The sequence below is a fragment of the Schistocerca americana genome, chromosome 2 (genome assembly GCF_021461395.2).
Source record: "Schistocerca americana isolate TAMUIC-IGC-003095 chromosome 2, iqSchAmer2.1, whole genome shotgun sequence".
NCBI classification, from domain to species: Eukaryota; Metazoa; Arthropoda; class Insecta; order Orthoptera; family Acrididae; genus Schistocerca; species Schistocerca americana.
The window spans coordinates 356,564,759-356,590,055 of NC_060120.1; the positions used below are offsets into that span (position 1 = coordinate 356,564,759).

General features: G+C 40.8%; 1 protein-coding gene across 1 annotated transcript in view; it reads right to left on the reverse strand.

Moving 5' to 3' along the window:
* Positions 1–25,297, reverse strand: part of LOC124594011 (guanylate cyclase 32E-like) — a 491,656-nt gene that overhangs the window by 339,560 nt on the left and 126,799 nt on the right. Inside the window, exon 9 of the mRNA XM_047132363.1 lies at positions 19,800–19,978. Coding sequence (XP_046988319.1) covers positions 19,800–19,978 — 179 coding nt within the window. The remainder of the gene's footprint in view (positions 1–19,799; positions 19,979–25,297) is intronic.

Genomic DNA, 25,297 nt, shown 5'->3' on the forward strand with positions numbered 1-25,297 from the left:
TTTCTGTGGTACAACGATTAAATTGGGGCAGTTCTCCTAGCTTTTCCTTTGCAAAGGAACATTATACAATGTGTGTTATACAATGGTGTGTTGGAGCGAAACGTGGTTGTCATCCCTACACACGCCTGTGTTAAATGTATAACTGCCAGAAGTTTCACTGTTGTATGTCTGTTAGTGATTGTTCAGTGCTATATTGAGTAGAACATTGTGTTGCAAGGTTTGAAAATTTCAAGATGGCAGAGTTAAGAGGAGCAATGCGTCTGCATTAAATTTTGTGTGAAGCTCAAGAAAATCTTTACAGTGACACACCAAATGATGCATAAAGCCTACTGTGATGAGTGCTCAAGCTGAACTCAGTGTTATGAATAGTTCACATGGTTTATAAATGGCCAGATGGAAGACAGTTGGATCAAGCCATGAAATCCTGAAAGCATCTTGGAATGCACCGTGCTGCCACCAAGTTCATCTGACAGCTCATGAGTTAAAACCAGAAAGAGCTTTGCCTTCCAATCTGTAAAAAGCTTTTGGATCACACAAATGAGATTGAGATGTTACATAAGAGAATCATAACTGCTGATGAGATGTGGGTCTACAGTTATTATGTTGAGCAAGGTTCAGTCTTCACAATGGGTTGAGAAACATTCTCCAAGACCAAAAAAAGCTTGTCAGGTCAAATGTCATAGCCATGCTGATAGTTTTCTTTGATTATGAAGGATTAGTTCATCATGAATTCATGCCACTGAGCCAAACTGTTAGTCAATGGTACTGTCAAGACAAACTGCGATGGCTAATAGAAAATGTGAGTACGAAACAAACTGAAATGTGGTGAGACAATTGATGGCTCTGGCATCATGATAGTACAACCACACATTCATCCCTGTTAGTGCATGACTATTGCACAAAAAACGAAATCCCTGTACTGCCCCATTCTCTGTACTTTGCAGAGCTGGCCCTTGCAGACTATTTTTATTTCCAAAGTTGAAAATCCTGTTGAAAGGATGCAGATTTGCAATGACAGATGAGATAAAATAAAATTTGCAGACAGCTCTTCATGCAATTCTGCAAGAGCTGTACCAAGTCTGGTTCTGGAAGCAGACATGGAATTGGAAGCATGTATCAACTGTAGAGGAGAGTATTTCAAAGGAGACTAAGCGCAATAAGTAAAAGTAGAAAAATTTTGTGATAAAGTTCAGGAATTTTTTGAATAGACCTCATATACCCTAGTTCCTCGTGAAACTAACACTAAAATTTTTGGACTTCTCACTGTGACCACTCAGTGTAAATCCCTGAGCTTGCAATTTTTACCACCATCGTCTTCTTCAGGGGCAACTAAATCTCATAACTGCTGCTGTGATGGCCTTGTATAGCACACAGATGGCTTCTGATTGGTCGGTACTTATGTAATGCTGCTGCTGAAGGAGGTAATGTCTGTACTGGTGGCACCACCACTCTCATAGTAGCATAAATATTGTGATGAATATCTCTGCCTCTTTTCTGCATTAGGGGCTCACTTCCATGCATCATTAAGATGACATCTGTTGCCACAGTTGAAGTTCTTCTTGCACATACTTATTTCTACAGCCTCTTTAATTGCAGAATCCCAGTATGTAGGGGCCTTGGACAAAACTTTTATTATGTCACACAGTGTTTGTTTGGGAGGCTGTTTTCAGCAACTACAGATTTCTCAAGTTCTGGATCTTTAATACGCCGCTGATGCTTTGCACAGTGTTTGGAAATTGTGTGGATGGACTGATCAGTGTTATAAATCCCAGGGATCCTAAGGCCTAGGCTGTCCTCAGCAGGGCATAGCATCTCCTTTATCTTCTTAGGTTAAAAAATAGGTTTTATATATCATTTTTCCAGGACTCTGCCTATTTTGCTGGATGTAGCACAAAGGAAGAAAGGAATGCAATCGGTCTCTCATCATGTGCCTGTTTAACATTTTCATATTTCCTTTTCCTGGAGAACATTCACATCGTATCAAGTGAACTGTACTTCAGATGATTAATTTTGGAATCCAAGTGGTCCGTGTCAGAACCAGTTTCTGCTCTGTGCACCAATGCATTTAATACTGCCCTCTTCTGGGCTCGATGATGAGAACTCTGCGCACTAAGATATAAATCTGTATGGATTGGCTTGCAGTACACTGATTGGCTGAGATGTCCATCCGACTTTCATTGCACCAAAATATCTAAAAATGGATCCACACATTCAGTTCACTGTCAAGGTAGAGAAATAAGAAACAAAAGTTTTGTCCTAGGTTCCTACATACTGGGATTCTGTAATTAAAGATACTATAGAAATAAGAATGTGTCAGAAGAACTTCGACAATGGCAGTGGATATAATCTTGGTGTTGCATGGGAGAGAGCTCTCGATGCAGAGGAGGCACAGAGATATTTGTCAAAATGTTTATGCTACTACAAGAGAGGTGGCATCATCGCTGCAGGTGTTGACAACACTATGTAATTACCAACCAATCAGAAGCCGTTTATAGCCAATATAAGGCCACTGAAGCAGCAGTTATAACAGTCAGTTACTTTTGACAAAGACTATGGAGGTAAGTGATGAAAGATTTACCGTGGACGGATGCAGCAAGAATTCTGAAAACGTTTTATACAATGCTACATAATGATACCACCTCTCCTTTATATACAAATACAATATGATATGATACAGCACTTGCATCAACATAAAAGAAATCTGTATGTTATTACAATTGTTCATAGTTCAAAATTGGAACTTTTGATTATTTATTACAGAGTCTTGTACTCTACAACTTCTCACCTATTCTGACAGCTTACTTCAAATCTTCTTCAAAGTAATTAAATGAGCCCTATTACACAGTTTGATAAAATACAGAAGACTAAGATAATTATAATTACTGTGAACCTTTGCTATACTATTGCAAACATGTGGTTATTTCTTATGTTGTACTGGTAATACACCAGTAACATCCTAAGATCAAAGTTATTAAGCTTTTTTTTAACCCAAGCTAGCCAGTATACTATCATAATATTTAGCTCTACTGTCATAACATTTAATTTAATTGATTCTTGTGGTCCATGTCCCACAGTGCATCTGTTAGCCTTTTTTTGGCACTGAAACACAGTTTCTAGCACTGAAGTTTTCTTATACTAAAAGCGCATAACCAGACATGAAATGAAGAAAACGAAATAGGCATGAAGCACAAGAATTTCACTATAAAATCTGTCAACTAAAGCAACAGAGAAACTGCACAAGAGTCTGGTGCATATACTGGACAGGTCTTTCATCAATATGACACTCAAGAACCATCACTGACTGGAAGCATTTAAATTAAATATAAGGACTTTTGATTTAATTTTATTTATTTGCTACACATTTGCCTGAAAACTGTAGTTCATCTAACCACTACTACTCTATTGCTACTGTAGATTATGTTGTGACTACAAGATGGTACTAAGGGTAGATTAAAGTGCAGGACGAAAAGGCAGTTTTTATTTACAAAACAAATATGAGGGTAGATCTTCTATGTATATAATAAATAGAAGGTGTTGAGGCCTTCAGTTATACTACTATCATGGGTAACAAATCTGATTTTTGATGATTTATACATTATTTGCTTTTTCTTGAGACATGCACTCTCTCCCTCCCTGTAATTTATTTATTTATTCATCCAAAAAAAATTTCCAGACTGTGGGACACCAAATAAACACAAAACAAAACAGCAACACAACACAGTAAAAATTCAGTATTATTTTACTAGATACATAAATTTTAGCTCCATCCACAAAAGAGCTTGCACTACTTACAGTAGGTGCACTGTCTTTTTTCAAGTCTCGCAAATGTTCTAAAAATTCTGCAACTGAATAGAAGCAATGATCTAATATGAATGTCCTTAAGGTTTTACAAGAGAGTGTGTATGATGATATGATTTTTAACTTATGTGGGAGACCATTGTAAATTTGTATACCACTGCTTATTGTGGTAGGTTGATGCCCTTACTGACTGAACATAAAGTTTTTCCTTTAAAATTTTCCTTTATGTCTTTTAAGTTCTTTCTGACACACTTATAGATCTCTAGTATGCACATACAGGGAAGTAGAAGGACTGACGACATTTGAAAGAGGAGTTTACAAAAATCAGGTTGCTCTTAACAGTTCTTTTTTGGGTTAGGAAAATGAGTGAACTAGATGGCGTGTTACCCCAGAATATAATTCCATACAGCAGGATACTTTGGAATTGAGCAAAGTAGGTAACTCAGAGAGTGCTAAAACTTGCTTTAACAGAGAGTAAACGTCTTCCATTTATTTTGTTACATGTGTATGCTATTTGAAGTTATTTTGAAGCCATATGCCTAAAAACTTTGTTTACACAGAAGATGGATTATTGTTTTGTTGGAGTTTATTGTCATAATGATGTTGCATGCATTACCTTTTATACATAAATAAAGGAAAATTGTTTTTTTTTCTTGTCTATTAGTAGTTTATTCCCTTCAAACCATCTATTTAGCTGTGCTGTAGTTTTAATTAAAGCTGCTTTTAGCTGACTGTGGGTGTTTCCTGTAATAAGGATATTTGTGTCACCTGCCAAATAAGTATTTGTTTGTGAATCACTGTTTAGGCCAAAATCTTTTATGTAGAGGAGAAAGAGGATTGGCCCAAGAATGGATCCCTGAGGGACTCCTTTTTTTTCAAAATTTCTGCATCTGAGAAACGTATCCTGGCATTTTCCTTTAGTTAATGTTTTATTTGTATTTTCTGTTTCCTGTTTGTCAAGTACGATGTGAACCATTTAGCCATATACCTGGAGCTTGTCCAACAGTATGTTGTGTTCCAATATGTCAAAGGCTGTATCTAAGTCTGAAAAAGTTCCAGTGGAACTTTGTTTTTTGTCCTTTGTTTACAGCACATTGGGTGTGAAATCATAGATGGCACTAGTCATTCATTTATTTTTCCTAAATCCACACTGAGTATCAGTGAGAATTTTTTCTCTAAAAATTTCAGTTGCCTAATATACATTATTTTTTCTATGATTTTACTAAAGCCCGATAATAAAGCATTTGGTCTATAGCTTTCCTGTGTTTGATTTGTCTCCTTTCTTACGAATACGGACCACTTTAGCAATTTGTAAGCAGTCTGGTAATGTACCTGTCTGAAAAGATGAATTGATTATACCTACAAGAGGCACTGAAATGTTAGTAATATATTGCTTTATGATGCAATCAGGAATACCATAAATTCCTGATAACATTTTCTTTAGAGTTGATACAACATGGGTGATTTCATCTGGAGTTGTTCCATAAATATAGACTGACGAGGAACTTGACTGCACTTTGTTTTTCTGTTTCTTTCTACTATCCATTTTGTTATTGACTATCAAATTATTTGTGATATCTGCATAGTAACACCTGAAAAGACTTTCAATGTGTTGGGGATCAGTTACACTCTTGTTCTCATGGGTTTAGAGTGATATTTTCCATTTTAGGGGACACATTACTTGCTTTCTTCTTTATTACTTTCCATACCACTTGGCTTTTATTTGCTGACTCTGTTATGAACCTATCATTGGCCATTCTTTTTGCCTGGTGTATCACCTTTTGTAGATGTGAAGGTATTTCTGAAAGTAGCTGTTCAGAAGTGAGGGTATGTTATTGTTTCTCCTGTATCTGAGTAATTCTCTTTTCCTCATACTTGAGTTTTGATACCTGTTGTTATTCAATTCTTTGCTTTTACGGTTGTACCTCTTGCCTCTTATTACTTGTGTTTTGGAAGGGAATGCAATTTCAAACCAATCACTGAAGATGTTGGAGAATTTTTCTAACTTCTCGTAGATGTTATCTACTTGGAAAACTTCCTTCCACCTTTCTCCTTATAATAGGGAACGGAATGTTTCTATATTATGTTTACTGAAACTTCTTGCTGTTACAGTTCTTTTGTAGTTCTGGGTGGGCAGCAAGCAACTTTGGAGGGTGACAACTTGGGCTTCATGATCACTAAGGCATGTACTGATACATTTTGCAGTACAGTGTGTATTCACAAATATCTGATCCAGGCCAGTGGCAGTAGTTGCTGTAATTCATGTTGGGGTTGTTGTGTCTGTTTTAAGTTGAAGGTGTCTTTGAGGTTGAGCAGTATCTCTTTTCTTTTGATGGTTCCGAGAAAATTATTGTTCTGTTTTAAGTCGAAAGTGTCTTTTCTTTTGCTGGTTCCAAGAAAATCATGGTTGAAGTCCCCACACAGCACTATCGATTTCTTGTCTAGATAGAGCCTGTATAGTACATATTTAAGCTTATTTAGAAATGACTAAAAATTTCCACTTCAGTAAGTGGCAAGTCAAAGTCCTGTCTGCACTGAGATGCCAAAACTTATTAATGGATTTCTATTTTAGACCTTGCTTGATGAAAATTATGGTAATTCCATTTTTATAGCTGTTTCTAGAGAAATAATTTGCTAGTATATACCACGGTAAAGGGAAAGAGACAATTTGATCAATATTTCACCACTGCTGTGTAATGCAGAGAACACTGATACAGTGGAATCTGTATTTATTAAAATCTCTCATCTAAAATTTTGTTTGTTATTGATTGAATATTTTGATGGCAGACAGAAAGAATTTTGTTGCTGTAATTAATTTGATTACCACTACTGATTTTTACATTAACATTAGAGTTCTCTAAGGGCATTTTATTACATCACTAACCTGCTTCTAGCTTGGTAAGGATTTGTCCATAAAAAATCATCTGTATAGGAGCCTGGAGTCTTTTCCTGAGTTGTTGAAATCCGAATCTTTTCTTCCAATGAGCTGTGGACCACTTGTGCATAAGAATGTCTTATCTCTGATTTCTTGATGACACATCTGCATATTTTTTCAACCACAAGCTGCTTCCCTAGCCCATTTAAGTGTAGTCCATGTGTAGTGCAGAATCTACATCCTCTACAACTGAGATCAATAGCTTCTACATTTTTGTGTTGTGTGTATATTTTCGAGAGCAGTATGCTTGCAGGACTTATCTCTTTGGCTACATATGACCAAGGAGGTAGGTCATATTGATGTAGACCAGTCATTAACAGTATATTTTTATGAGTCAAGTGTCCTAAACATTTTTTAAATTTGTCAGTGACTTTTGAGGTTGCATTTTTAAATACACCATTTGCTCCTTCATATGACAAAATGAAGCCATTATGAGATAAGTTACTGACTTTAGGCAAGTGGACAAGTTTTCCTATTTCAGATATGAAGAGTTCTAATTCGGATGTGGTGGAACACTATATCTAAATGTTTCATTAGCTCCTGGTGTGTTACATTACACACTGAATTATTCTCAATGCTTTGATTACCGTTTTCGCAACTGTTGTGCCTTCTTTCACATCTATGGGGTAAAAAGAAAGTCCAAGCAGTAGATAATCTCAGATGCAATTGTTCTTGGCATGGACTGGAGGGAAACGGGCGAGGGAAAAGATAACAGCACCACAAGTACCTTACAAAGTGCAATATATGGTGGCATGTGGAATATAGCAGAGATAAGCCAGATAAGGTCTCACAGATGAGTAGACAAGTTAGAGAATCAGGCAGCACAGCCCTACCTAACATTTTATAGGAGGTAAAAATTCAGTCTCCCATAAGCCAGTGGCAATGGAACCTAGAGCTAAATAATTATTCCTCTCTCACACATTTGGAAACATTAAGAAGTAGCAACCTCATAAACATGTAAATATCATGAATGGAGCTACTTTACTTCACTCGTTTCCCTTTCTGACATAGCAGTACTCAACGCTGCACGTGTGGAAACACTAATTCTCAACACAATTTAAAATTAACTTTTTTTTCTGGTAAGATTCTGTGGAAAAAAGATCTCAAATGTTAACTACATAATGTTCATTAGTCCTACACAGCAAAATTTGAAGTTTCTGTGGCTAAAAATAGCATTTAACTGAATAAAAATCCACGTACAGTCTAGTGGCATAATGAAGAAAATGAAATCAAAATTTTCAAATAAATAAGTGTAGAAATACTACTTAACTAAATAAAATAAGAACAAAATAAAATGGTAAATGACAGATACAACAAAATCCTAAGGTCAGGATACATCCAGAATGCTACTACCCTTCTCATATTAAATTTAGCTACCTTGAAAATAGCTCCCAAAATCTACTTCACCTACTTCTCACCCCACACTAGACTTACATAATTACAGAATGGTGGACACTACTATTCAACTTATAAACTAATGTAAGAATCATTACCGACAAAGTAGCCTACCACTACTAACAGCTGCTGCTGAGGGCAAATATTGTATCTGCAAATTAGACTATACAGTTCTTGAATGGCATCTTGAAAAACTACAGATTCCTAACAAGAATACACTAACAGCAAATAGCAGCAACATGGCAGATAGTACAGAAATATCTGATTTGAATTTTATATAAAAGCCTCATACACACACACACACACACACACACACACACACACACACACACATATATATATATATATATATATATATATATATATATATATATATATATATATATATATAATACTCAATAGGTATTGATGACAAAAAAAAAAGAAGTATTCCAGCTTTCCGATTCATTATCGCAGTATGGACCAAAGTCTTCTGATTAACTTTGTTTCCAAACACTGATACTTGTAATTCTCTAGTTCTGCCCCTTTAAAGTATTCCCTTCTGCCCATAGGTTAGGACTGGTCTGTTCATTTTGTTATATAGAGCCAATATACATGCAAATAATCAAAGTCGGGAACAACATACCCCTCACTAAGAAAAATGGCACTTATGCAGTGTAGCAGGTACGGAAAAAATTTATCAATTTTTTTCAAAATTTGATCGATTATAGTCAAATTTGATACGCTTATTACGAATACGATATTTATTTTCGCCCCAGTCAATTATTTACATCAAAAAAATTGTTTTAAATTTTTTAAAATTTTTTTTATTTTTCAATATTTTGTCGATATAGTGAATTCTGATGCGCTGATTTCGAATATAACATCCATTTTCATTTTCCCTTGACCGTCGGCGATATCTTCTGCCCGATAAGCGCGGCGCTGCCGATGACGCAACATTGCGTAATACACTAACTAATCAGTATTTTCAAATCATAGGCGGCCGCTGCCGCGGCCGCATTCCAAAAAAAAAAAAAATTCCCAACCTAACCTCAAGTGGGCTACGCTACAGATCACTTTATTTATGAAAATACAAAGTACAATCACCAACAAACTTTACATATTCACCCACAAAGCTCTCCAAGCCAGATACATTTGGAATGAAAAATTTTTTCCGTACCTGCTAAACTGCATAAGTGCCAGAAAAATAAGCTGGAATTGTCTATCTTGTCATCTCTATCCCTACTGAGTGATACATAGGGGGTTGTAGTATATTCCTTGATCCATCACATAGCTGGTTCTTGAAACTTATTAATAAGCGTCTACCTTCAAGCATTTGCCACTTCAGTTCTTTCAATGAAATGTAGAGACATATCCCCCCCCCCCACCCCCCCCCACCCAACCCCCCGCTGAGTTCCCATTGCTTAAACTTGTACACGACCACATACTTTCGTCTACCTACTGAGATAAACAAATTTTAGAATTTCAGAAAGGAACTGTTTACCGTAAAAATGGCTCTGAGCACTATGAGACTTAACATTTGAGGTCATCCGTCCTCTAGAACGTAGAACTACTTAAACCTGACTAACCTAAGGACATCACACACATCCATGCCCGAGGCAGGACTCGAACCTGCGACCGTAGCGGTCGCGAGGTTCCAGACTGAATGTTTACCGTAGAATCACAGCCATCGGAGAAACTTTATCTCTCTTGACGACGGGCATCCACTTCGTTCGCGGTACTGTCTGTATACATTCGTCGACTGGAAATGAGCAAACTGCTCTCTCGTCACGTACGGCTGGTACGGGGTACTACACACCGCGTAACGGTTGGCACGGCAGGGCAATCATTTTGTAGCTGCTCCGCCACACACACACACACACACACACAAACCATGTATTGTTAGATCGATTGTCGGCAGTAGCAATTCACCAAAACATTAGTGGGCCGAAGCTGACCGACTTCTGCCGAAGTCTACGCAAGCAAATCACAGATGCCACCACAAAATAGAACAACAATAAACGCCGCTGGCTTAACAATCATCTACGCAACGCTATCTGTAAGATGGAAGTGAAAGATAACGTTTTTATTTCTATTATGTCTCGATAATAGTTCAAATGGCTCTGAGCACTATGGGACTTAACCTCTGAGGTCATCGGTCCCATAGAACTTAGAACTACTTAAACCTAAATAACCTAAGGACATCACACACATCCATGCCCGAGGCAGTATTCGAACCTGCGACCGTAACGGTCACGCGGTTCCAAACTGAAGCGCTTAGAACCGCACGACCACACCGGCTGGCTCGATAATAGAAGTAGGGGGTGGATGAACTCTTAAGATACCGGTAAATAGCACCGATACATCCACGGCCCGCTTAGAGCGCAAGCGACACAAGCCGCCACTGTTAAAAACTCGTATCCAAGTAATGATAATACTTAAGCACAGTTTCAGATGATGAAAAACTATTTAATGTGAAAGCAGTCACTCACTTTATCTATACTGTCAACAGAACACCCACAGCTGCTGAAATTGACCTAAATGACATAATCGAATTAGTTTGCCTCACACGAATGAAGGAAATTTGAAGTAAAACTATAGCCCTTTTAATTTACTCAATAGCTGTTATTAGTTTATGGGGAACAAACATAACTTATTATACATCGCACTACAAACAATGTAGGCCTCCAGAAGTTGCTGTAGACAATAAGATACGAATTTTGTTTTAATTTTAGTTTCTTTAGAAAGTTTACACAATTTGTAACGTCTTTGCTACAACGATACATTTAATTTGTTGTGTCATCAATATAGTTCTTTTGAATAATATTTTTTAATAATTCCCTATTTTTGTGAAACATAGGCCCTACTTCCCAAATTATAAAATTTGCTAAATCTATATAGAAAAATTACAGGAGGAACTAGGAGGTACTCTTAGACTTACGCCTCCTGTGATGACTATAATTGATTTGATGAGCTGCTTTGGATAGGATAATGACTGGGTCGAATTGCTGAAGCACAGTTTCAGATGAAACGCTATTTAAAAATGAAGAGCGCATCTCCACATTTAGACATCACACAATTATGTAAAAACACAACGTGGCTATTACCTTGAGTCATAATTAAACTTTGGAATTATTATAGAAAATACGAGCTTCATTTACGTCGTGACTAGTGTACTGAATCATATTACTTTTTTCGTTCTTTTCTTTTCTTATATATAAGATGTATGTAAACTGCATGAGTTGTAGACACCACCAATGTTAAAGTTACGAGTTGTTTTGTGGCAAGGATAATGTTTTGATTCATCAGTAAATATCTGTATGAAACAAAAGTAAGAAATACGCTCTTCAATTTATTAATTCATATATCTTCGGCCTATTGTTTCGGGAAGTGGTACCGTACGGACGTGTTCTTGGATCTGTCGTACTAGCATTGTTAAAAATGTGTATTTTAACCGTTTATTATTAGAAAAGGAATATTTATTCGCACGGCTATAAGATCAACTCCTATCTGTTCATCATTTTAATCGCCGCCGAGATTCTGCATCAAGAGGTTCGGTGCAGACAAGAATAATTTACTCGTTATCTGGTGGATCGCTCCTGCATCGACACAGTCACAATCAAGCAGGGGAGGTGGCAAGAAGGGGGGGGGGGGACGACGACTACGACAATGAGGGCTATAGCCCCCCCCCCCCCCCCCCCAATGGAGTATCGTACTACATTGGATAAAATGACTTAAGGAATCAGCGAATATATTACTTCAACAGATTCAATCATTTTTTTAATAATTGTGTAGTAATATAGGTTGCAAAGTATTTCAAACACATTTTAACAAAAGAATAAGAGCGGCAAATAGCTTACTATCTAAAGCAATAAATATCATTTAATTTAAAATGGGCGTCTTATTATTTATTAATATACATTGGATGTATATTAATATACGAGTACCACTTACAATAATCACACATTTTTTACCCGGAACCCAAAAGAGTTACCAAACATTACGTTAAGTAGCATCAAATTTTACCAATTTGTGGTGGGGGATCCCAACTCTCCCGCCATTAGCCTTCCCCCCCTTGACCGACTTCTAGAATCACCTGTGCAATCAAGACTAAACACAATGGAATTAATGTGAAGATAACGACTCAGACTTGATAAGACACCTATTGAACTTGGTTTAATTATAATAAAAATATTGTACTTCGTGCGACTGATCGACAATTTCAATGGTTGCGATGATGATTCGGTGCCGCACTCTACTGGAAGCAGCAATGCGTAATGCAAATTATGTTTATTGACCTTGAATGTAATGATATTAAAGGTCTGTTGATATTGGTATCAGTTCAAGTTCACCCAAGATTGTGCGCAGGTTCATAAATTACCTTCAATTTTTTTCAAGTATTCTTTCCAATCAATTTTTCCCATTATGCAACAATTATTAATTGTTTCCATTTCTACATCCCTATTCACTAGATCGTGGCTCACACAAAAGTGGAGCGTTTGGACTATGTTGGCTATGCTTACTGAAAGGCATAGTTGGTTTCAGCGATAAACTTTATATTACTTCATGGACTCACTGGCGCTATTCGCGTGTACTGGGTGAACTCCACCGACAAATTTTCACTGGTGGTAGTATGGGCCAAAGTGGGGGAAAACGTGTAGTGAAAATGGGCTCTAAAATTCATACCTTAAGAGCTATGAGCACTTATTCACCTTCGTTACTGGGAGACACATCTCTTCTACTAAAAGCAAAGGTTGCCATGAAGCTGGGACCCTGTCAGGACACTCTGAGATGGGGGTATAGAAACGAAGAAAAAAATTTGTTTAATATAATCACTTTGTATTTAGAATATAATTATATGGAACTTGTTGCGGTAGAAGTAGTTGGTACACCATATTTTTCGGAAGATATCATCTTTTTCAGCAAGTCTTTTTCCTCTTTTACGTATTTATAAACTTCATGCAAGTCAGCTTATACCTGAAATGGCACTGTAAGGCTGATACCACAATCCATGGCAGCACTGGGCCGACATGAGCAAAAATACCCTTTCCACAGTGGTGTTTTGTGCGGGTATAGAAAACGTTCAGGATTTTCGGTTTCCTTATGAAAGCAAATACACCTTAGCCCGCCCAGTTAACCATGCCGTCCAACGCACTGCTTTCCCGGCGGGAAGGCGTGCCGGTCCCCAGCACGAATGCGCACGGCAGATTATTGTCGAGGTCCGGTGTGCCGGCCAGTCTGTGGATGGTTTTTAAGGCCGTTTTCCATTTGCCTCGGCGAATGCGAGCTGGTTCCTAAACACTTTCTCCACGTACGCGTACACCATAATTACTCTACCACGCAAACATAGGGGTTACACTCGTCTGGTGCGAGACGTTCCCGCAGGGAGGGAGGGGTCCACTGGGGGCCGAACTCCACAATAACCCTGGGTTCGGTGTGGGGCGGCGGTGGGGTGAGTGGACTGCTGTAGCCGATTGTGGCGTTGTGTACCACTGCGGGCTACGGCGGGGGCGAAGCCTCCCCTTCGTTCCTAGGTCCCCAGTTCCGTACGATACAGTACGGTACAAATACACCTTTCTTCCACAGAGTGTTCAGACTTCCATTCTTTCGAGTCACGCTTAATTTCTAAATATCTCTTCAGATACATGTATCCCTGAAATCAATTGTCGCCTGAAATCTTCACACCATTTTTTGTCAGATGAATAATAGTGTTAATAATCATCCCACCTGGGATTTCACATAGCGTCGTCTAATCAAATACTTGATATTTATTAAAAGAAATAGCCAATTTCTTTATCAAATGCTATGGTATAGAAAGCCATTGTCTCTTCCTCAAACTCCGAAATCAAATTAATAATTTCTTGGTTAGGGTTCTCATTCTTTAATTTGTTCAAATTAATCTTGGTTTGCATGTCAATAAAATTGGCAGTCTTCATTTCATTCAAACAGCTTTGAGTGTCGTTTGATATAATTCTTATTTCAATTATCGAGACTTCATTCTTCTCCACGCTTCTAATACATTTTTTTCATTCAGAGCTAAGTTTGACTGCAGAAACGTGAAGTGAATTTCATTGATCAGACTACTGAAAAAGTCTGAAATTATTTTAGGTGGCCTGTCTTCGGTGTCAAAAATTTGTTTTAATGATATCCAAAGCTTAAGAATTCTCGCAACTGCGAGTATTAACGACAGCCATATTGTTTTTGAGTGAGATAAAATGGTCTGATGATTGACATCAATGTATAAGCAGAACTCTTTCAGCTTCTCTGTCCTTACCGCGTAAATAATTAAATATTTTCATGAGGATTATTTCAATACTATAGTATTGTAGAGAATATGGGCAGGGCATCCAATTCCTTCACCATTTTTTCCCAATTCTTCTTTAATTGGTGAAACACATTCTGCTCGCTACGTCGATGAAGTCCTCCAAAGTTGCTATTGCTATTATCTGCACAAAAAACGATTAATTTATGTAATTGAACTTGCAGTTGTCTTAAAGTTCTTGACAAAACTTTGCAGTTGTCTCCATGTTTCGTTATTCAGCAAAACAGTCTTCAACAGCTTCTCTTGGATTCCGCCAGTTTCAGCAAAGTAATGAACAGTTAAAGGAAACATCTTTTCAGTCCTTTGGATCGATGCGTCGGTGCCCATGCCGTAAAATGAAACTTTTTGTATTGCATTCATTTATAATCGACGTAATATGCAATTTATAAAGGTTTTTTTACATTTGCTGCAGGTTGCACAATAAAGAAACTAATTGCAGCTGTTTTACGCATTCGGACACGGAATGTGGTGCCAGAATATTTTTAACAATCGCTGTAGCACTGGTCTTGGTTGTGGACAGCTTTGCGGCGACTTCGCAGTGAGGATATATTGCGGCATTCAGTTTTACGATACAGTAAAGAGAGCTGAAGAATTGATGATGCTTGACAACTTTATGAGCTGTTTTTGTTCTGCACCAGCAACGAGGAGTTCTTCCTGGGTATCTTCTTTAATCATGAATGTAGAAACAGGCTTTAATGTCGATGCTACCGCAGGTCTATTTGTATGATACTTCGTAGAAATGCGATGCCTCACATCTGCCTTACCTCTGTGAGTTACTGAGATGAAACTGCTACAAATCTCATCCAACGCTTCCTGATCAGTACGTACTTTGTTGACAAATGACCAGACTTTTGTGTAATCATCCGACAAGTGACAATTTCTCTTTCCATCCTTAGGTATTTTTGTAAGCTATGATAAGATAAGCTTATTAGACGATAGACAGTCGACAACACCACTTTCGACCTCGACGTACACGTCACTATGCATTTGACGCCATATACCCGCAGTAAAAACTTCAAACATCACGAACTTGCGTTCGTATTACGTTGAGAAAGAATCGTTTATCAGATCGCTATTCAAATTCGAAATGCCCGGTTCTTCCGCGAGGCGCTAGGAAGCAGTTCCGGCCCCATACTACTGGAGTCTGGTATTTTCTTGAATGATGGCGCTAGATATAGAAGGTGCTTGCATGGTACATACACTATACGCAACATGCAACGCCATTTGTGAGACGACCTTGTCAAGATAAACATTTTGATATAAATGGAACCAACCGAGACTACATTTACATGTTGCGCCATTAGTCGCGCAGGATACGGCGGTCGATGAACAGTGACGAGTTTTCGTACAAAGAGTTGGGCGAGTTCATTCGTCTGTTCAGAAGGGGAGGCCGACAAGCTTTTTCCACCTTTCGGCTCGACGGCGATGTCGGAATCGACGTGCACGCCCTGCAAACGATTTTACAGAACCTGTTGGTTAAAAAAAAACCTTTTTTGCTTTACTTGTAGCTTTAGATGTCACATCCATTATGATGCGTCCATCATTTCGTTAATGATCATAGTTATTGAGATATTTACGTGGAAGCGAGACACTGCGCGAAATTCGAAAAAGTTTGCAATGAAAAATAGGAGTCGGTATGATTTTGCTGCATATGAAATTTAGCTAACATACTGAATTTTTCTTTAGGCTTGGTTGGAAGTCTCTATCTGCTATCAATCTTGAGAAAATTGATCTGATGTAACGCACTCATTTGCGATCGCACTGCGCCAGCGATAAAGCAACAGCCGGCCGGAGTGGCCGAGCGGTTAAAGGCGCTACAGTCTGGAACCGCACGACCGCTGCGGTCGCAGGTTCGAATCCTGCCTCGGGCATGGATGTGTGCGATGTCCTTAGGTTAGTTAGGTTTAAGTAGTACTAAGTTCTAGGGGACTTATGACCACAGCAGTTGAGTCCCATAGTGCTCAGAGCCATCTGAACCATTTTTGATAAAGCAACACAATTCCTCACATTTCATAAACGGTTTGAGATATCGAAATGAGATTTTGGCAAATGATAGCACACAAGGAGGAGAGTATTTGTCCATACAGTTATTTTGCAAAACTTCATTATCTGCCGTGTTATTCCACTAACTACACACTCTTCTGATGAAAGAATGGAATTTTGAAGGGTCGTCGATAGCTGGTGAAATAAGAAATGTTATGGGTTTTGGAACAACACAAGTGAAGTCATTCTTTTTTTTTTACCAAGTATGTGCTTTTTCATAAGATGTTAATGTAACCTTACTTTTCGTCAATTCCTCACTTAGTAAACCACAATTTCAGAAGTCTCTCGCAACCTCGTCTGTCCAACATGTTAGTGAGGTGAGGGTGTGTAAATTTTGCTGAGTTTTGGCAAAAGCAGAAAATATTAACATATCAACAAGAGAAATGTCGAGGTTTTACTCAAAATTCCCCATTCATGACTCTTCTCTGAAAGTTACGAGTGGTTAACAAACCAGACGAAAATAAATCGCCGCATTTTCGGCGGAATTAATTTTTCAGTACTAACCACGGTCACCATGCAAGTGTGGGCGTGAAGAGGCCCCGTTTAATATTTACCAAAAACGTGCAGTTTAGAACGGTACTTCCCCTGCAGCACTTGGCATTTCCCCTACAGCGCTCTGAGCGACCCCCCAACACTGCCGCTCTCACCACGCTTCACCAGCTGACAGCGCGTCCAGCCGCCAAAGCATTTTGCGTGCTCTATGACAGATGGCGTTACTTCAGTACTTGAGCCAAGGTTGTAAGAGTATTTTACAAAATCGGGACAAAATTAGGTCTTGTCAGGATGTCGGGACAAGAAGGTCCATAATGGTGACGATCTCGATACATCGGGATGTATGGCGACCCTAACTGAAAGCTTTTTGTTTTCCATATTTTGAGGGGTGGTAGTAATGGACCAAAACAAGAAAAAAAGTCCAATAAACATGGACTCTAAAACAATTATTGTTGACTTATATTAACAAACATATTTTCTGAAGAGATAATGATGTGTAAGTAGATACCTGAAAATGTCGCTGGCCACTGTGCCGAGCGGTTCTAGGCGCTTCAGTCCGGAACCGCGCTGCTGCTACGGTCGCAAGTCCGAATCCTGCCTCAGGCATGGATGTGTGGGATGTCCTTACGTTAGTTAGGTTTAAGTAGTTCTAAGCCTAGGGGAGTGATGACCTCGGATGTTAAATCCCATAGTGCTTAGAGCCATTTGAACTATTATGAAAATGTCTTTTAGCACACTATTAGCTGTATCAATACACTTTCTTTGATGTGGAGTACCATGGGGGAGGGGTAGAGGTTACGTTATGACCACCACAAAAAAATCAAAAAGTGCGGATTTCGTTAATCTTTGTTGACTTTTACACACAAGATGGTTTTTTAAAGAGATATTGATGTTTGAGGAAAGTCCTGAAACTGAATATATTGAATATGACATTCACTGAGGGAAGTGATTTTTAGTACTAAGAGTTGAATTTTTGGGTTAAGTTTAAATGAGCAATTTAGAACATGTTTGGCGTGTAGTAGAAGAATTCATTAAAAACAATGAATATTCATTTCGAAAGTAACTGACCAGATTATAATATTTTCAAGACGCGGGCATACCCCCCCCCCCCTCCCCTCCCTTGGTGTAGCAAGTATGGAGAGTTATGAGCGTTTCTTCATCTTCACATCCGTAAAACACACCTGTTGTACTGAACAGCTCATAGCTTTTAAGGTATGCGTTATAGAGCCCATATTTGCTGGACATTTCGTTCTTGTTTTGGTTCATACTAGTGTCTCCCAAGACAGGGAAGGGAAAGACCTCGCAGTATATGAGATGTTTTTCACAGCATTGAAGGTCAGATGCTGTTAGCTCTTAAGGTACGCATGTAGAGCCCCTTTTAGTGTTTTCTTAATGTTTTGGGTCATACTAGCACCTCTAAAAGTTTGTCAGTGGAGTTCTGGTTCACAATGAAGGCTATGTTGCATTGATACCCTGTAAAATAATCTTGGCCCTCACAGTATACAGAAAAATGGAAGATTATAGAATAATAATTACATGTTAGTGTACTGTACCGTTACATGGGCCAGATAAACGAGATTCCACTGTTGTATACATATTGTAATAGTGTTAATATTGAATCACTAGGGATGTCTGGTTAGATGTAAGAGACTACCTGAAGGTCATAATCTTGGTAGGTAAAATGAATGCATAAATACGTAAATATTCCTAAAAAGAGAGGAAGTTCTACTTTGTAATCTATAAACATTAGTTTTTGAAACTGGCTTGTTTAAATTTTCTCAGCTACATACGATGCTGCAGTGCCTATATTGTTAAGAACGAGGCAATGTTCCTTCCGACATGCATGCATACATATCCAACGGAATAGGCACTGTAGTGGCTACAGGTGTTATGAAATACATGAAATGTATTCACAGTTGCGAATACAAAAAAACATCACCTGTATAAGAGAATGAGGACAATATTTGCTAGACTGGGACTGGAACCTGAATTCGCCACTTTACGTGAGTTGTCGTCTTAACTACATATATACACGGATGACACAGGACCAGACTCAAACTCCCAGTCCGCAGCTCGTGGTCGTGCGGTAGCGTTCTCGCTTCCCACGCCCGGCTTCCCGGGTTCGATTCCCGGCGGGGTCAGGGATTTTCTCTGCCTCGTGATGACTGGGTGTTGTGTGCTGTGCTTAGGTTAGTGAGGTTTAAGTAGTTCTAAGTTCTAGGGGACTGATGACCATGGATGTTAAGTCCCATAGTGCTCAGAGCCATTTGAACCATTATTTTCAAACTCCCATATGATATCATTCCTGCAACACCACCTGTACTCGTGCACACACATGCATGCGTGTCCGAGGGAACATGGCATCGTTCTTCTTAACAACACAGGCACTGCAATATTTATCTGCTGATGCCAGCAGCAACTTTCAATTAAAATTCTGAAGAGATACTGATGTGTAAGTAGGAACTTGAAAATGTCTTTTAGCATATTCTTAGCAGTATCAATACACTTTCTTTAATGTGGCGTACCATGTATAATTTGTGTAGAAGTACAGAGTGTGATGCAGGAATGGTGAGGTATGGAAGGTTGGGTCTGGCCGTGAGTCGTGCACGGAAAGCCAAAGCTGTTAAGGTGACAGATCGCACAAAGCGGAAAACCGGGTTCGAGTCCCAGTATGGCACAGATTTTCACTGTCGTCATTTCCTTATACAGCTGACGGTCGTTCCCATTCGCAACTGCGAATACATTTCGTGTATTTCTCAGCTACGGTTGGCAAGAGCGAGTGAGGAGGGCACACAGGCAGAAGCGGAGGGAGAGGCAGGCAAGGCGACTGGCTACCTGAAGGCGAAGACGCCGGCGATGGCGACGAGCGCAGCGAGCGCGGCCAGGGCCAGCAGCAGCCGCCAGTGGGCGCGCGGCGCGCAGCGCTCCCCGCGGAAGCCGCAGGCCGGCTCGGCGCGCGGCTGCCGCCCGCCCACCCACCGGATGGGCCGGCTCTCGTCCAAGTACCGGAACTCCTGCAACAGCCGCCCAATCTGGCCTGTAAATGCTCGCAAAAAAAACAATTGCACATCAAAGATTTGTTACTTCCGATGCTGTACAAACATGTGAACATAACCGTACAGAGTATTACGATTTTCAGTTAAAAACTGATAATAGTTTATTTTCCCTCGAGAAGCTGGGCAGTGCGGCTTGCAGAACTCCTGCACAGACCGTAGCATGAGCTACATTGAAGCGCCGGAGAAATTAGTATGGGCATTTGTATTCAAATACAGAGATACGCCGGCCGATGTGGCCGTGCAGTTCTAGGCGCTTCAGTCTGGAACCGCGTGACCGCTACGGTCGCAGGTTCGAATCCTACCTCGGGCATGGATGTGTGTGATGTCCTTAGGTTAGTTAGGTTTAAGTAGTTCTAAGTTCTAGGGGACTGATGACCACAGATGTTAAGTCCCATAGTTCTCAGAGCCATTTGAACCATTTTGAACAGAGATACGTAAACAACCAGAATACGGAGCTACAGTCGGCATCGCCTATATAAGACAACAAGTGTCTAGCGCAGTTGCGTTGACCGGTTCACCACTTGGTGTAAGCAGTGGCTGTTCAAGGTCAATCCCTCCAAAACCCAGGCGGTCATTGTAGGCAAAACCACCCCTTCCTTTCGTCTCCTCGATTTCTATCTCACTATCTACGGACGTCCTATCAACTTCACCCCCATCCTCAAGTACCTTGGCGTCACCCTTGACCGTCGCCTCTCCTGGACCCCCCCATCTCTGGATAATCCAAGCCAAGGCACACTCCCGACTCCGCCTCCTCAAGCTCCTTTTTGGCCGCACATGGACTCAAATGGCTCTGAGCACTATGGGACTTAACTTCTGAGGTCATCAGTCCCCTAGAACTTAGAACTACTTAAACCTAACTAACCTAAGGACATCACACACATCCATGCCCGAGGCAGGATTCGAACCTGCGACCGTAGCGATCGCGCGGCTCCAGGCTGTAGCACCTAGAACCGCTCGGCCACTCCGGCCGGCGGCCGTACATGGGGTCTGGACCCTTGCACTGTCCTCCACACCTATAAATCCCTTATCCGCCCTATCCTCTGCTATGCCCATCCTACCGGGACGCCGCCCCTCCTATCTTTTACAAATCCCTTCAAATCCTGGAATGCTTGCGCTCCGCCTCGCCTATCGCATCCTCCTCCCTTCCCACATGCGGATCCTCTACGATCTAATTCCGTTCCCACACCTCCTCCTTTTCCTCGAACGGATCCTTTACACCTCCAGAAAACTTACTCCCCTTCACCCGCTTTTCTGTCCCATCCTTTCCCACCGCCATCCGCTGCCGCTCCTGCACTCCCATATCCCACCCGCTCTCCATCTCTCCACACTCCATACCCTTGCCCAAGGTGGCTTCCGCCAACTCCCCCTGCCTGAAGATGCCCTCAACCCCTCCATCTACCCCTCCTACCAACTTTGATGCTCCCCTTTCTCCCCCCGTGTTTTTCCCCCAGGGCACCCCCTTTTCCCTTCTCTCCCACCTCTCTTCTTCCTTCCCTCCCCTCCCCCCTACCCCAGGCTCCACACACCCCCTCCCCTCTCCCCCCCTCCCTTCTCCTCTCCCACTAGCATCAACACCCTCCCCCTCTCCCTCCTACCCACATGTCTTCCCTTTGGCAGGTCCCCAACTTTGTGCGTGAACAGTGTGTCTTCGTGCACTGGAGATCGTCCCCGCAGTGCTCGTGTTAATTGTGCCGTCAGTGCATCAGTGTCTCTTTCGTCCGAGCTCTTCCGTTTACGTGTGGCATTCTGTCTTCTCCGTTGTGTGCAGTGTTGAACGTTTTTTTCTTTTTTTATCAGAGCAGTGCGTCAGTGAACATCTTCGTTTGTTTTCTTATGTTTGTCTCCCGTTTTCGCTCTCCATGTATGTTTGTTTTTCTGTATTCCTGTTTTACCGTATGTCTTTTCTATGGTCGAAGAGCGGCATAAATAGGCCGCCGTCGGTCTACCTTGTTTGTAAGGTATCAAAACGACAAAAAAAAAAAAAAAAAAAAAACACAGCGCAGTTGTTAGATCGGCTACTGCTGCCACAATGGCAGGTTATCGAGATTTCAGTGAGTTTGAACGTGGAGTTACAGTGGGCGCATGAGCGATGGGACACAGCATCTCCGAGGTAGGGATGAAGCGGGGATTTTTCCGTACGACCATTTCGCGAGTGTACCGTGAATATCAGGAACCGGTAAAACATTAAATCTCCGACATCGCTGTGGCTGGAGAAAGATCCTGCAAGAACGGGACTAATGACGACTGAAGATTCAACGTGACGGAAGTACAACCTTTCAGCAAATTGCTGCAGATTTCAACGCTGGGCCATCGACAGGTGTCAGCGGTCGAACCATTCAACGAAACATCATCGATATCGACTTTCGGAGCCGAAGACCCACTCGTGTACCCTTGCTGACTGCATGACACAAAGCTTTAAGCCTCGTCTTGGCCCGTCGATACGGACATTGGACTGTTGATGACTGGAAGCATGTTGTCTGGTCGGACCAGTCTCGCTTCAAATTGTATCGAGCGGATGGACGTGTACGGTTATGGAGACAACCTCATGAATCCATGGACCCTGCATGTCGGCAGGGGACTGTTGGAGTGATATGGAACCCCTGATACGTCTAGATACGACTCTGACAGGTGGAACGTCACGTAAGTATCCTGTCTGATGAATTGCATTCATTCATGTCCACTGTGAATTCTGACGGACCTGGGCAAACCCAGCAGGACAATGCGACACTCCACACGCCCAGAAATGCTACAGAGAGGGTCCAGGAACATTCTTCAGAGTTTAAACACTTCTGGTGGTCACCAAACTCCCCAGACATGAACATTGTTGAGCATATCTGGGATGCCTTTCAACGTGCTGTTCAGAAGAGGTCTCCATCCCCTCGTACTTTTGCGGGTTTATGGACAGCCCTACAGGATTCATGGTGTCAGTTCCCTCCAGCACTACTTCAGACCTTAGTCGAGTCCATGTCGCTTCGTGTTGCGGTACTTCTGCGTCCTCGCAGGGGCCCTACACTATATTAGACAGGTGTTCCAGTTTCTTCGGCTCTTCAGTGTATATCAATGAGTAAACCGCCTTTGCCACAATCTAAAGGCGTGTGTCCACAAACACGGAAACTTCAGCGAGTCGCTTGCAGAAGTTTCAAGTTGACGTGGGAACACTCCCAGCAAGTCGCCTTCCGCAAGTTTCATCAACAGAAGTAGCTTTTGCAAGTTTCTTGCGTCTTGCTGCAACTACTTGTCGAAGTTTCCAGTCGCTGGAAGTTTTTCTAAATCTCGCAGAAGTATTGTGCATTTAATATAGGTACGAAAATGCAGCGCCGGACAGGAGAGTGGGACAAAGTGAGATGCGCCAAAACCAGTGTACCATTGCAACCCTAAATATATGAGACGGCCACCATAGCTAAGGAAGTGCGAAATTAATTTACTGATTTTTTTTTCACCGCAAGGAAGATTAGAATGGCAGTAGAGATGTCTTTAAATTTTTGCAGATTTTTTCCGTTAACATAAACACAAACCCATTATATTTGCAATAAAAGTAATAAATACGGTTTGGAAAAATAGAATTTGCCGTAATTAAAAATCTGTCCCTTGGTGATACAGCTTGCCGCATTTTTGTATCCTGTTTTCGAATACTTCATTGTACGATAGACAAGATGTTTCAGAACTAGCATATAATAATTTAAGTAAGTTTTTAAGATGGGCGAATTCCTCTGATTTTATTTCATTCAACTTTCTTGGTAACTTAACATTTCTGTACTCGAATATTTCAATTTTTTCTTAATTTTGTTTTTCGTAACGGTTTTTCTTCAATAATAAAAATTAATAACATTAATGCAACAATAGTGACAGTTGCTCTGTTTTTAATTACGACCCCATGTATTTCCACTTGCCTATCTCTGCCAGTACCCTCTTGTTATAATTAAAGTGCAGTTTCTCCCAGAAGTCCAGTGTGGGCTGTAATAATCGTATGGCAGAGAAACGTGGTAGATATTCTAATATGTTCATGGGAAGCCGATTTACGCTGTAAAACAATTAGTTACAGTTTTGGCCACCAGGTGCAAGTCTGCCGCTGTGTATGCAAGGAAGATGTATAAAATGTTTCAAAATGTAATGGATTAGGAACGGAATGCGGACAGACAACGTCAAAAAAGTGAGAAAACCGTAATGTTGATTTTATATCAACTACAGCTTACACAGTTTGTTCAGTATGAGCATCAGAGTCATCGACGATATGCTTTACAGTGTCAGATTTGCACCTGGTGGTTAAAACTGGAACTAACTGTTTTCAGCGCATATCGTTTCCGCATTAACGTATTAACACGTCTACAAAGTTTCACTCTCATACGATAGTTACAGTCCACACTGGACCTCCTTGAATAGATGCACTTTGCAATGAGGTGTCAAAAGTTACGGGGCAGCGATCTGCACATATGCAGATGACGGTAGTATTGCGTACACAATGTATAAAAGGGCAGTGCATTGGCAGAGATGTCATTTTTACTCAGGTTTTTCATGTGAAAAGGTTTCCGACGTGATTATGGCCGCACGACGTGAATTAACAGACTTTGAACACAGGGCAGTGCAGTGGCCGAATGCCATTATTTACCGACCGAGAGCAGTGGCATTTGCGTAGAGCTGCCAGTGTTAACAGACAAACAAGTTTGCGAAAAGTAACCGCAGAAATCAATGTGGGATGTACGACGAACGTGTCCGTTAGGACTGTGCGGCAGAATTTGAGTTCACTGGCTGTAGCAGCACGCGACCGACGCGAGTGCCTTTACCAACAGCACGACATCGCCTGCGGCGTCTCTCCTGAGCCCGTGACAATATCGGTTGGACTCTCGACGATTGGAAAACCTTGGCCTTGTTGGATGAGTCCCAATTTCAGTTGGTAAATGTTGATGATAGGGCTCGAGTATGGCGCAGGCCCCAAGAAGCCATGGATTCAAGTTGTCAACAAGACACTGTGCAGGCTGGTGGTGGCTCCATAATTGTGTGGGCTGTGTCTACATGGAATGGACTGAGTCTCTGGTCCAACTGAACTGATAGCTGACTGAAAATGGCTTTGTTCGGTTACTTCGAGACCTTCTGCAGTTATTCATGGAGTTCGCGTTCCAAAACAATGATGGAATTCTTATGCGTGGCATGCGCCATGTCACCGGATCAAAATTGTTCGCGATTGGTTTGAAGACCATTCTGGACAATCTGCGTACATGATTTGGCACCCCGATAGCCCGATGTGAGTCCCATCGAACATTTATGGGCGCAATCGAGAAG